Source organism: Pygoscelis adeliae, unplaced genomic scaffold (genome assembly GCF_000699105.1).
Source record: "Pygoscelis adeliae isolate BGI_AS28 unplaced genomic scaffold, ASM69910v1 Scaffold66, whole genome shotgun sequence".
Lineage (NCBI taxonomy): Eukaryota > Metazoa > Chordata > Aves > Sphenisciformes > Spheniscidae > Pygoscelis > Pygoscelis adeliae.
In genome coordinates this window covers 9115798-9129915 of record NW_008825167.1, presented here as the reverse complement: position 1 = coordinate 9129915, position 14118 = coordinate 9115798, and the positions used below count along the sequence as shown (strand labels likewise).

Genomic DNA, 14118 nt, shown 5'->3' with positions numbered 1-14118 from the left:
TAAGAGCCTTGCTTGGTTTCCATTAGAGCAGGATCAGTCCCACTGTCAGGCAGTCACCACCTCTCAAGTTCACACCATTCTGGAAGTCAGATTCCTAACAGAGCACCCACATTAAAGTCCGGCTGTAAAAGGCAACGTCAGATGCAGTTTGCATGATCAGCCAACTGCCACAGATAGCATGCTTTTGGCCCATTATTTAAGGTTTCTGCCCATGTGTAAGAAATGAGGACACAAATGGTACTCCTGACTCTTCCCACCAAAGAAAATGCCAAGGTAGAGGGCTTTACAATCCTGTACCTCAAATCAAATGGCTCTATTTTTTTGCCTTTTAATATTTGTTTTTAAACAAAAAAAAAAAGTTCTTTTTTCTGCTTAAACCACATGTATTTACAGTCTACCCACCTTATTTTTACTGAGGATATCACTCAATAAAATAAATGCATGATGATGATGTTTAGATAGGATTCTCTTGCCCGTAAAAAACATACATTATGTCTGGCTTGCAAACATCAGGGTAATTGAAGCAATGCTGATTTAAAGCAGTTGAGGACCTGGTCCAGTGTTTTTACTATAAACAGATGACAGAATTCTTCTGTTGCTCTGCACCACAAGCCAGTGTTACGACCCCCCTGGGAGCCACTAATTGAAGCCTGCTAGTCAGCAGGGCATTAGCTGGCTCTGATGAAGACAACATGAATTTGTGTGTCCTTCTAAGGAAAGCAACGGAAGCAAATCTGGGTCTTTCTACTAAAGTTTTAGATAGCGGCAATTAGAAACTTCGTCAGCGAAACAGCTTTTAATCCAACTATTTAGTTATACAGAAGGTTAGGGAACATCTCTGAATTATTTTTTTTTAATATGAAATACTATTGATCAGGAATTTCATTTTTAAAAGCTTTAGCATGTCTTCAATAAACATATTTGTAACATGTTCTAGCGAGTATTTTCACTGTATTGCAATTCAGCTCACCTGAATTGTTAGGTACCTAAGAATAAGTTGTTTAGTCATATGGAAAATTGTTCTGAATTTCCAGGGAAACAAGACAAATTGTACCACCAAGCTCCAAACTAACAGCTGAAGGACTGGCTAAATACAGCAAGAGGTTAGTATATCCATGGCCTGACTGAAACCTAAGTTAGGTTCCAAGCTGCTAAGTACAGTAACAGACAGGTAAATAATTCATGCCTCAATGCCAAACCCTAATGGTGTGGCTGAGTATACAAACACATTTAGCAGGAAAACGGATTCGACCAGTTTTTCTTTTTCTCTTAAACGAAGAAGTACCTCACTTTACAGAAGGTACTAGTGCTAAGACGACAGGTACCAAGAATTAGCTGTGCTTATCTGCGGAAGAGCTGTAATACCGACAGGCTGCAGGCCAAGAGCATGTGCAGTCAGCAGTTAACTCACAAGATCCACAATTAGCCAATTAAATAATTTTTCCTCCTATTTAAAAAAAAAAAGATTTTAGGGTTTTTTAGCTTTACTCTTCATGTTTGTTTTAAATATCCAAAAGGAAAAATCTCCTATTAAACATAGCAAAACTTGAACAGACAGAATTTAATATAATAAAGGCTTGTCAGTCTCAGAGTCTTCCCCTTAACATGGCTATTTAAATATTCCTGCAATTGATACATTAAATTGATATCCTGCCATGAAACACAGCTGTTTTGGAATTTGAAGTCCTACTTCTGCATCAGCACAGGAGGACGTCTGAGCTTGGCGGCCCTACGAGCTGGGCAGATTCGGCTGGCAGACGGCCACAGTGACACAGGCACGCTGGTTTTGGACTGCACAGTCACCTGAATGTGGCACCAGCACATATAGCATCTGCAGTGCGGTGCATCAGTGCCCCGTTGGGCTTTCCCCTTGAATGTGGGGTTACTATTCCTTTACTGCTAAAGGCTCTACTTTAGCCAGAAACATTATTACCGCATTTCCGTTTGCTCCAAACTGCTGTAACAGTGCATTTCCTGAAGGTTTGGTGGACTTTAAAGTTTATTCCTGAAGTCTTCAACAGATTTGTTTGCGCTATTTCCACAGAAGAGGTTTAAGATGCAGGTCAAATGGACATCAATCATTTGTACTGCAGAGCCTGCAAACATCCCCACCAACACTGGGTCACAACATTGCATGTACCCACGTGGGAAATGATCCCACTGAACTCCACCAGGCAGCTGGGGGTGGGGGGAAACCTTGTGTGCTGTGTCACTTGTCACCTCCACGGCTGCTGAAGACCCTCGGTGAAATCCAACACATACGTGTTTCTGAGACCAGGACCTTTCTGTCCTATTTTAAATGACTATTGGAGTTTCTGGGAAGCAGCACTGTGAAACTTCAGTTTAAATCTATTAATACGGTATCCACCCGGCTCGCCGAAGACTCAGCCACTGGCACTTGAATCCTTTGTAACTTTAGTCAACAAAAGACAAAATAGCAGACACCGGAGAAATAAAGCAACATTCGCGGCTAAAGGTCTGACAGTAGAGGCAGTGGCAGTTTCTCAAGTACTTTGAAAACCTCACATATAAGATATCATAAAACAGAAAAAGCATTTGAAACAAAAAGAGGCACTCAGAATTTGCTTTTTTTTTTTTTAAGTTCTGCTACGTTTTAAGGAGTGGATAATAGAAAACAGAACTATTTTTTTTTCCATGTACAGGCTGTAAGTTTGAATGCCCGGCATTCATCTTTCAAAATCTAGTTTTTAAATGAAACAACTTCATGCAGAAAACATACCTGCAGACAGCACACACAAAACAGTCTGGGTGATAGGTTTTGCCCAGTGCTGAGACCACTTCTCCCTCAATGAATTCATCACAACTGAAGCACCGTGTGCCATAGAGTCTCTGGTAGTCCAAAGTACAGATGTAGTCTCCCTGTCTCACAAAAAATCCTCCTTGAGCCAGGTCACATCCACAAGCTGCAGGAAGAGAAAAGGCAGACTCAGAAAGCTGGAAAAGCAAAGCTCGCTCTCTAAGACGATGCTGATTTTTCACCTATGATCAGTATGGTTCCTAGTGGAGTATTTAAGCACTTCAGTATATGGGCTTATGTCACAGAACAGTTTTGCATCTGAAAAACACTACTTCTATAGTAAATTACATCAGTGATGTAATTTTGTACACTAATGGTTTGGATTTATTCCCTGTAAAAATATTAACCTCAGTGCAGAGGCTGCTAGTACACCGTTAAGTCTTTAGGAGTTGAGTTCAGGGCTAGCATATACAACACCCGTCATATTTAATAGGTTAAAGGAAACGCATAAAGGATATAAACCTTCAAAATCTAAAGCACCAATGTTACAAAAAAAGGTCTCTGCGAGATTACAATTGTCTGATATTCCTCCTGGAGACAAAAGTCGTTAAAATACTGCCCCCTCTAAACATGGGGTCTGATGCACATGACAACTGCTGTAAACATCCACAAGTTTATAAAGATCCTTTTTTTAAATCAGATCTTACATTTACCTGATAAACATCACTCACCAAGCATGAATTGGAGGGATCTCCAGAACCATTTGCTCCTGGCAAAAGCAGAGTTTTCAATCCTATCTGTCAATTGATATTTTTTAAGCTAAATCTGTAGGAAGGGGTTAAAGTTGATTAACCAAAGGCTTGTGAGACTTTCCAGGGGCTTTCTCCATTGCACCAGGGATGGAGCTAGGCTGGCATTTTGAGAACATTTAAGTTGGGAAAGGAGAGATACAACAGTCTGGCTGAAGTCATACAGAAGTAGACTATTGCGCTGTAGAGATGTATTATTGCGCTACTGAGATGTAGAAGATGATCCTCATCCATATTGACCAGCATCTTTGAAAACAGACTTGAAATGATTTACAAGGAGAACTGGAATTCGAAATGGTGATTCTGCTGCTGTGCTGACTACTACTTTACTCTAAGTCACAGCATCACTCTTGTTACTACGTACTTCAGCTCCTGGGGATGTGCATGTAGGGAAGCCCTTCCAGCAGCAAACGGTGCTTACAGTCAAACGAGGCTGAACAGATGACCGCAGCAATGTCACTCCTCACACGCAGCAAACAGAAGAAGAGTGGGAATGCTGCTTACCAAATTTGGGTTGCATGTACAAAACACTGCAGAGCTGCTCAGTGCCTTGGTCCCAAAATAGCAGAGGCACCTAAACGTTTAAAGTTCAAGACTGAGATTTCTGCTTAGGTACCTGAAAGTCCACAGGCACTTTGGTTTTTAAACGTAAAGCCTCCCAACTCACACCAAAGCCTGTTTGCAATGCCAGAATCAGTCATCTTGCATCTGAACTATGAGAAATGAGTCCAGCAGGCATGCTCAAGGCACAAAATAACACATACTCACAGCACAGAAACCCTAAGAAAGCATAGGATCCTGAACATTTGTTCAAAAACACATCCAATCACCCGCTCTTTTTTTATCATCTTTCTTAGTAGTTAGAGACCGCAGCACAGGAGGCCTGGGCTCAAGGCACTCTTTAAACCCTGAGTGGGCATTTAAATCCTGATCTTTCTCCCTGGAGATGGCCCCAACCACTAAGTGAGAGAAAACAAAAATCATGCTGAAACTGTATTCGCATATGACAAAGAACTGAAGAAACATGTGTTAATTAAACTTTCTTATAAGTCAAAATAATTCCAATTATATTGCATTTGTCATGGACAACAACTATTGGTTAGATGATTTATCTTGCAATACATTGTTCATTTGCTTTATCTCACAGGCTTAACACATTTGCTTTAACATTTTTCTTTCTCACCCTTGCTTTAATTTTTACTAAGGACATGCTTTTTGAACAGACTTTTCAAAAATACGGCATGACTTGCTGAATATTATGAGTTTCTTTCAGTCTATATATTTCAACTGGGTACGTACTGGTGTGACAGAAGCACAAATCAACTATGGATTTAAGATGCTGCTGCACAGCGTGCTGAGCTGATACTAATGATGCACTACAGGAGTTCTAAATTGTATCACACAGTGTTTAAACTTGCAGAGTGGATCATAAGAGAAAAAACTTAAAGGACATAACTGGGTTTCTGAAGTGAGCAGAGAGGGGTTACATCCCTATAGAATATTTCTTTATGCCAGTAGTGGCACATCTTACTGCAGCGCACCTGAACAAAGCCACCAAGAACCATTTTGAGCTACAGGGCAGGCGCTGACCTATGCATTTTGGTCTGTGCCATCCAAAAGGGACTTAAAGCTGGGCTTCCGTAACAAGGGGAAGATGAAGAGTTGGTAGTGCACCCACAAACTACCTCCCACTGCTCTGTTGTGCACTCTTGCCACTACTCACCCGCTAAAATGAGCAGTAAGCACAAGCAAATCTATATGTTTTTACTGATGACATGGGTCCTCAAGGGAGGCCACAGGCCTTGTCTCACTGCTAACAGGGCCCCGGTGCTGAGGTTCGGGGCAGGTGGGGCTGGCAACAGCCCCGTCACGGCTGTTTGACGGGACCCTGTCTCACCCTGAAGGTGTCTGCCTTTCTTTTTGCTGTCACCGAGGTTACAATTACTATGGCTTGTTGCGTATTAGTCCAAAGGAGTTTGCACTAGTGCACTTAATCCTGGCTTCTCAGGAAACCCTGCAGTGAAACTGTTTACCCAAAGACAGCCAGATAAAGGAGATATTTGGACTTCAAAATAAAAGCTGAGCTTGGCATCATCTACCCAGGCCCCTCTCTGCATTGGCATCACTTCAGCCTCCCTGTGCACAGAGTGGCTGAATTCAATAAGGAGGAACACAAATTGTTCCATCGAGCACGGGCAAGTGTGAGCAGAGCATGCATTCATTTGAAAAGCAGAATGAAGATTAAGAGTTGTTTTCTACCTAACTTGTGCTAATACCTGTTACTGTACTTTCCAATTAATATTAACGGATTCAGCCTGACAGTCATAGCAGGTATGCTGCAAGTGAACTCCATGCCGAAGTAATGGGTTCTTCTAGTGGCTTCTGCTACACACCACTCTAGGGTGACATTCATACAAGTAATGAAGTAGACCATGAGAAGAAAAAACAACTTACCAACATACTTGCTCCGCAATACAGAGCAATTTCAAGATACACGACTTTCTAGATAAACCAAGTGCTGTAAATTGCACCTACCTGTAGCTCTAGAGCAATAGATAGGACAGAAAAAAATAACAGGATAAGATTGTAATTAGGTAATTGGCCAAGGTGGAGATGACAGTGGTTTGTGAAGAAGGGGAAAGCACAGCCTCAAGGAAGGATATTAGTACAGCTGATTAATGACTATGGGACATGCCAATAGGAACAATGTTGTTGCTACAACAACGCAGACCCATGGCAATGAAGTGCACTAATGACCCAAAGCCCATAGGCACTATCGGTACAGAGCAGGATCCGGATTGAAGGGGAGCTGGATACCTTGAGACATGGAGAAGGGATTTACTTTAAAGGCACAAGGTGAAATGTCTTCCATTCAAACAGGAGCAACAAAAAAATTCCCTTCTGAGTGGCAGAAGGAAAGAAAGAGTTACAAATACTGGCGATCACAGGACAACTACAAGTCATTAAGGTTTTGAAGTAGTAAGTATGAACACTCTGTGCCAAGCAGGTCCCACAGAGCTAGCTAGTACTAAAGACAGTATACCTTGTGAGCACACAGGGTATATCTTGCTCAGTTATTTTCACAAAAAAATGATTCACAGCAGAACAGGGCTAGCAGGCTGACATAAAGAATAAAAGCCTATTTTAAGAGACGAGCAGAGCTTGGCTTGTTTAGCATAACAAAAAAACAAAAAAACCTTAGGAAACAACTAATATCTCAACACACATCTGAGGTTTAAACAGAGTGAGTTAAAGAAAAGATGAAGAGCTATTTAAACTCAATGAGAATGTTATCACAAAAACAAGTGAGGAAACCCTGGCCATGAATAATGGAGGCTGCAAATTAGGACAAGTGTTTCTAACCATCACAGGAAAGCTGTTGTGGAGCAGCATCCCAGTAAGAAGGAAAAAAGATGGAAAAAAAGGCCTCAGATCTCTATAGCTTTGGAATGAAATCTGAGCAATATTAAAAAGCCATTATGAGATACAGTTAAAATATTAGCTTAAAAAGACTATCTTTTAAAGGATAATGAGAGAGAGATCACAAAACCATAAAAAGTATCAAATGTGAAACAAGCTTGGATGAAATGAGAAAAAAAATTGGGTTTTTTTTTAAATTTCTTAGTTTTGAGTACCTTAAACCCAATACCATCCATAAAATATCAACATTTGAAAATATAGTTCTTCCATTTAATGCTTCTACTTAATTAAGCAGATGCATCTGTCTTCCTCCATAAAATCATCACTTAGCAAACATTACAATATAACAAATACCTAACAGTTTTATTTAACTGTTCCCTGATACTGCATGAAATTTCGAGTCCTTGAATTCTACGGGTACAGTGGAAAATGCATGGGAAATAAGGAAAGAAGCTCTTTCCTTTTCATTGACAGTACTACTTTCTATGTAATATAGTAGTAGAAATAAACTGACATATACATAGGTTATAGTATAAATTTATTTGGAACCAATTAGATCCGTAACAAATTGAATTGAGACTAGTGGCTAACATGCTTATTCTTCTTCTGAGATTTGATAACCTCTTCTACTCAGCAAGGCTATTAAATCTCCTGAGGTATGTCAGTATGACTACTGATTCAGTTTAGTGCAAGAACATTTTTGTGGCAGAGGATTTTAATTTTCTTGAATATTTCTTTTATAAAGCAAGTAGCTTTTATGTCACTAAAAACATAACTTGTGAAGATTTTAGCTGAAGCAAACTTACACGTGCCACACTAAAGAAAAATATTTTTTTCATTACAGCTTTTAAATGAAAACAGGCTTTTCATGCAAAAATGTTAGGTACATTGTAAAATATTTCTTCAGAGAAAAAAGCTGGGATGAAAAGATTTCAAACAGGCTTAGCCATCACACAAGTTTTTATCTGTATCAGTGATACTGGTTTGTAGTGTTTTAGCATTCCAAGAAGTTTAAAAAATAATTTGTATCAGACCTTGATGCCACATTTGGCCCCTTAATCTCAATTCTTGTCAATGGTCATTAGTTCTTCTAGAGTTCCCTCCAAACTGATTAATGATAAGCAAAACTCCTAAGAAAGAGAGTCCATTAATGAATTTTTTGGCACAGAAAAGTGAGCAGGGTGGGCTTTTGGCCTTTCTTTCCATCTTGTTTTGGCATATGCCCATAGTAGAGACCACATAAGTGACAGTTCACAGAGGTGCTACCCTCTGCAAAGTATTTCTATTTATTCATGAATGAAGAAAAATCTAGCTCGTGAGTGAATACTGGGCACAGGAGAGAGTCCGTCCTCTTACCCACCAACTCTGCAGGCTGGAGGAACTCACAGCTTTTCCAAAATCCAAATCCTCCTCCCCTGCCCTTCACACATCTCCATCACCAGCTATGCTCCACTAGCCACAACTCGAGTCACGAACCCTCACGTGCTCCCACACTCTTTGAACCATTTGATATGATTTAACTCGATGCCCAGCTGACCAGAGGAGAACACAGGGATTCCAGTTAAATACTTGCTTGGATATTAAAATAGTCCCACTTTAAAGCTGAGAAGAGCAGCTCTGAGAACAGACCCATTAGCCATCCCTTGGGTGAGATGCCGTGCCCCTTGCCTGTTACTTACATGGACAGAGACACTGCCCAGCCGAGATAATCCTGCACACCTGCAGAGACAAGAAATCAGGGAAAGGAAAGCTGGAGGAAGTCTAGGGAGCATGTTTGAAGGCAACTACCAGATCTTACTCTCCTAGGATAGGAAATCAGCATTATGTCACAGATCCACTCCTACCCAACACTTGTCATCCAAAATGAGTATCTGGAGGTAGGGTTATTTAAAACCTAGAAACAGTTTCCAACCATTATTGAAGTTCATCTCAGTGAAACAAGAAAAGCACTGCAAACACAGCACTTACGATAACGAAGAGACTAACACTGAGTAACTCAGCTGCTTGTCTTGGTATTACCCTGCATACCAAGGCAATGCCCTATCCTGAACAGTTACAAGCTTTAGAAGTAATTTTGACGTAGTGAATAATAAGTGTTTGTCTCTTCTTACGGTATTTGGCAGCAAGCCAGTACCTGGACGTGCTATGGGACTTGAGATGGAAGATATCCACACCAGGAGGGTACCTCAGAATGGTTTCTCTGACAACTCAGTAATCCCACTCATTAAGATGGTTTGCAGTTACCCGACACCAAAATACTTCATATAGATCTGAGGGGTTCCTCTACTTGCTTAGAAACAGACTACTTTCTTCCCCAGCCCAGTATCTGTAACAGCACCTGGAGCACTGTCATTTATACTGTGTGATTTCACAGTCAATCCAACTCCGTAATTCTTTATTGCCTACAGCTTATAAAAATAAATAGCAGCAATACCAATTAATTAATGCACTTTAAGCATGTTGCTATCCCACTATTGTATGTCATCAGTATTCCATTCACACTGTACAAATATAAAATGCATCTCTATTTTTCTTGCTGGCAAATGAGCCTACTGAAAGTAGATTAATTTTCTGGCTGTGCACTGGGCCTGAAAATCGGCTGTGTACTGAAGGGCTCGGAGGATGCTACGTTCGCTGTGCTGCTGTACACTAGAGCAGGTTGTAACAGTAAAACACACTGGTCGTCTTGTCATCCAAACAGTGCCGTTTTGCTTTCAGCCTGCCAGACAATCAAGAGTTTTGCTTATCAACCTGCAACTGCATGTATGAAGTCTATTTTTTCCCCCCATTTGTTGCCTGATGTAAGAAACCAGGCGCGAATCCAGCACAGGAGACAAGAGGCAGAGACCCTTAAAATGAAAAGAAGGAACAAAGACCCGACCCATTCATAACGTTGTTACAGAGAAAACAAGAAAAAGATCTCTGCTTGCTCATAAAAGGTTTCTTCCTCAGCACTAGTCCATTTCTAGCATTTTCCTCCATCTCCGAGATGGCTGCTGGTGGCTGACTACGATCCCGAGAATGACACGTAGTATGTTGTTGACACAATTCTCTTTTGGCAGCTAAACTGCATGTCTTCATACACCATTGATGCAGTCTGGGAGCCCATTCTCCAAAAGCCCGTGATAATATCTGGAACGTTTCTCCTGGCCACTGTGCCTGTGAGAAGCAATAGCAACCACCTGGTAAAATTCCACCGCCACAGCTTTGACTTAACTTCAAACTGACCTGCAATTAATTTGAAGCAGTCTAAGCCCATTTCCAGAAGATAACTGTCACTGTGATAGTCCTTCTGGTGCGGATGAGTCTAGGTAAACTTTTCACAAAGGTTTTGGGGAAGTCTTCCCCAGCTGGAAGTTTGCTGACATGCAAAGTCTGCATGGGAATATCATCTCTCTCACCCTCTTGGACAATTCACACCTGAAACTTCTGTCTATAGGTGAGGCAGCAGCAAGACAGAAGGAACCTTGCAATGGTATATAATCCATATAATCCAATCACTCTTCTAGGCAGAAGTGATTATATCTAAGTCTTTCCACACAGATGTCTGCGAAATCAAGAATACTCAAGCTTGTCAGTCACTGGCAGCATTTTAGCTATAATATCTGAAATACCAGCTATAATCTCAAGGACTGGAATCTCACCTTATTTTGTTACAGTCTGGGGTAAACAAAAATAGGAGTATGCAGCACCAAGAAAGTCTGGGGCAGACCTGCTGGCCCCTTCCCCAGCTCCCAACCAGGAACGGCAGGAAGGCAGACAGTTCTGCCAGAGGAAAACCATACCAACTTTCTGGAGTGGGTAAGATACAGAGAACTGTGGGCTATATCTTATCCGTCTTACAGCACTTCACTATGCATGTGTAGCATTGATAAAGCTATAAAGGATACAACATACAACACATCTACACTAGCTCTCAGGCTAGACCGGCCACGATACCCATAAATTAATTTGTGGAGTACACACTTCAGTGCAGGAAAACCCTTAGAGATTCAGAACGCTCTTATGAGACTGACAAAACATTAACGACTCAGGTGTACTAATTAAAATGAAGGAGAGTGTGGGGAGTTTCCTGTGCACTATGTAACTTGACTCCTATAATTTATGGGAACTACACATCTAGTAATTTTGCATTAGAAAGTACATTTCCATTTTTTATTTCCCTTCTGGAAAGTAGAATTCCCCAGTAGCTTAAAGATAGTGTTACTGCCCTATAAAAGCTCTCCTATAGTGTTACGGTGAGAGGGATCCTCACAGCACTACATACGTGGCTGTTCCAAGATACTGAAATAACCCCCAGGGAAACTGGAAAAGTTGTCTGGTTTATATTAATTTATTATTTTAAGGAATCAATCTGGTTATTTAAAATTTACAAGTATGCTAAAGAGATTTAAGAAACAGAATAATGTGCTTTAATCCATTTTCAGCCTAATAGCATCTTAAGTGTTTATGATAAAATACTGCTGTCATTTGCCAGACTAATTAAAACAGTTTGCCCTTTTTTTTTTTTAATTAAAACATGTAAAGCAACAACATTAAATATTTTCTGATTTTTCATAATGATGCTTTGGGTGCTAGTTACAGGTTTGCAAATTACGTTCTTGCTCTGACTATGCACAGATATGGCAGATGGTCTCGTGTTAATGAGTCGCAGAAAGCAGGAGGTGGAATAACACCACTGTGGCAGTGATGAATTCTATGCGACAACTCTCTCTGGGTCTCCATGCAGGCTTCACATCACCTTAGTGCATCGAAATGCCCAGTAACTACTCCAGCGTGCTGGCTGTATGCCCGCTGCATCCCCACATGAAAGGGCATGATGCAGACAGAAAGTTCCCGTGCATAAAGGCATTCTTGTACTGACATTTTTTTGCGTGGGGAAAAACTTTACCCTAAGAAGAGAACTTGAGTAATTCAAAAGAATTACAGGCTCTTCACGGGGGTGACACTATCTAATTGGGCTGAAATTATGTATGCTCAAAACTGCCTTATCTGAGTAATAACTTTACTGCCTGCAAAGCTTACGTTTCCATCCAAAACTTTATCTAACGAACATCAGGCATCATTTTTAAATGCATTCAGTTTTGTCCTGGTTCTACTTTGATTTCAACCAGGGTGAGTTTTACTACTCTCCATTTATTTGGCGTCTTTGTCTAAATCTACCTCAGCATTCCCAGCACAGTTAAGCACCTCTCCCAGGTAGCTCTTGCCAGTGAGGAACCAGGCCTCTGCAACGCAAACATCTTCTGCATGTGGCTGTATCTGTAGCTTGGATCGTCCCCCAGAAATTTCAGCAATTATTTCTTTGAAAATCCTATCCATGTTTTTAATGAGCACTTAACTTTCTAGTGTAACTTCTCAGCCTTTGGATTAGAAGGATATAAATAAGGAGAAAAGCAAGGCAATAAAAAAGACTAAAGAAAACTGTCTATTAGTAAGAAAGTAAAGCAGGGGTATTATGTAATATCCTGGGTATAAAGACTAGAGTAAGCATGTATAGCTTTACTATGCCCTAAAAACCTAAAACCCCAGAAACTTTGTGTCTTTCAATGAGATAAATCATGCTAGAAACCAGAAATAACAGAAGCTTGGCTTCCTGTGGTGGATGGATAGATAGATAACCTTTATTGAAATGTTAGGAAGATATTCCTTTACCAATACTCTTAACCACGATTCCTCCCCTGTCCCTTTCCCACACTTTACTAGTATTATATAAATTCATGAAAGATACTCTTAAAAAAATTCATCAGATGAAACACATGCAACGAAATAAAGCTTTCACCAAAGTGCCAATGTGATTGGTATACAACCAAGCCATGAGGCATTGCAGAAAGTTCTTCATGAATCCAAAGAAAGGTTGCAACTAACAAGGATATGATCAAAACAACAGAAAAATTAATGATTACTTCATGACTCTGAGAGTTCACTGATGAAAATTTTTTTCACGCTTTAATTATTGAGTTACTTTTAGAAAGTTAGTGATTAATGATTTTAAAAGTTTAAGTTTAAAAATCTCAAAACCACAACCCATTGGCCACTGCATTAAATCCCTTTTGCACAGGCAAAAGTGATTATAATTGTAATTGTTATCATTATTTCAATTAAAGGAAATATTAAGCTAACATGACATTGGTAAGTCAGCCCCAAACCCACCATACTGTCCAAGCCAGACTCTGAGAGTATTGAGTCAAAAACGTAGTTTTTCCTACTATACTGAGCTAATATAATGCAGGACTGCAAGCTCCTAAAGCGCTTGGGAAGCAATGGGCACGCTGCTGAGAGCGCCTGATGAACAAGAGCCCCTATGCTGCATCCCCAGTGCCTAAGATACCACACATGCCATCAGTCGCTACTGCTTGGCCAAAAGCTGGGACTCAGAAATCTTACTGGTGAGCTTCATGTAAATGACTCCCATTCCGAAACGTGAAACCCCGTAGCGATGTTCAAACGCGAGTCCCTCAGATTACACCGCACAGCTTTTAACATATTTATATCCTAGCAGATGCATTTGATCTAACAAACAAATCGCTCCTATCACCAAGTTACTTGATGTTTTTAACCTTTTCACTGAATATTCTGTGTTAGCCCTTCCCATTAACATGGCTTCACAATAAATGATATAACTCTGGGCTGTGTTGTATATTCTACTGAAAAAATGGTATAAAAGTGATATATCCAGCCCAGGGCTTTTTCACAATTCCCAGGAAACTGTAGTGCCACAAGATCAGAAATGCTGACCCACAGAAACACATACCCAACTCTAGCTGAAGATGTGATATGTTCTAACAGGTTAATTAAAAAAATAGATGAAAATTCATGGGAGAAAAAGTATACTTGAAACCGCTAGCTGTGCCAGCATGGGAGACTGCACGTGCTGCATCCATAGCAAGACAGCAATCCAGGGAATTTTGATTAAGGGTAAAACAAGACAGACACATACATAGTGAAGCTGCTTGTATTGGGTTTGCATGGCAAGGTTTTGGTAGTGGAGGGGCTACAGGGGTGGCTTCTGTCAGAAGCTGCTAGAAGCTTCCCCCATGTCTGACAGAGCCACTTCCAGCCGGTTCCAAGACAGACCCGCCGCCGGCCAAGGCCGAGCCCATCAGCGACAGCGGTAGCGACTCTCGGATA

General features: G+C 40.7%; 1 protein-coding gene across 7 annotated transcripts in view; it reads right to left on the bottom strand.

The window, feature by feature from the left end:
* ABLIM2 (actin binding LIM protein family, member 2) overlaps window positions 1-14118 on the bottom strand; it is a 117437-nt gene that overhangs the window by 89523 nt on the left and 13796 nt on the right. For all 7 annotated transcript variants that reach the window (XM_009328825.1, XM_009328827.1, XM_009328826.1 and 4 more), the window contains exon 3: window positions 2741-2924. In XM_009328825.1, the coding sequence (XP_009327100.1) occupies window positions 2741-2924 (184 nt within the window). The remainder of the gene's footprint in view (window positions 1-2740; window positions 2925-14118) is intronic.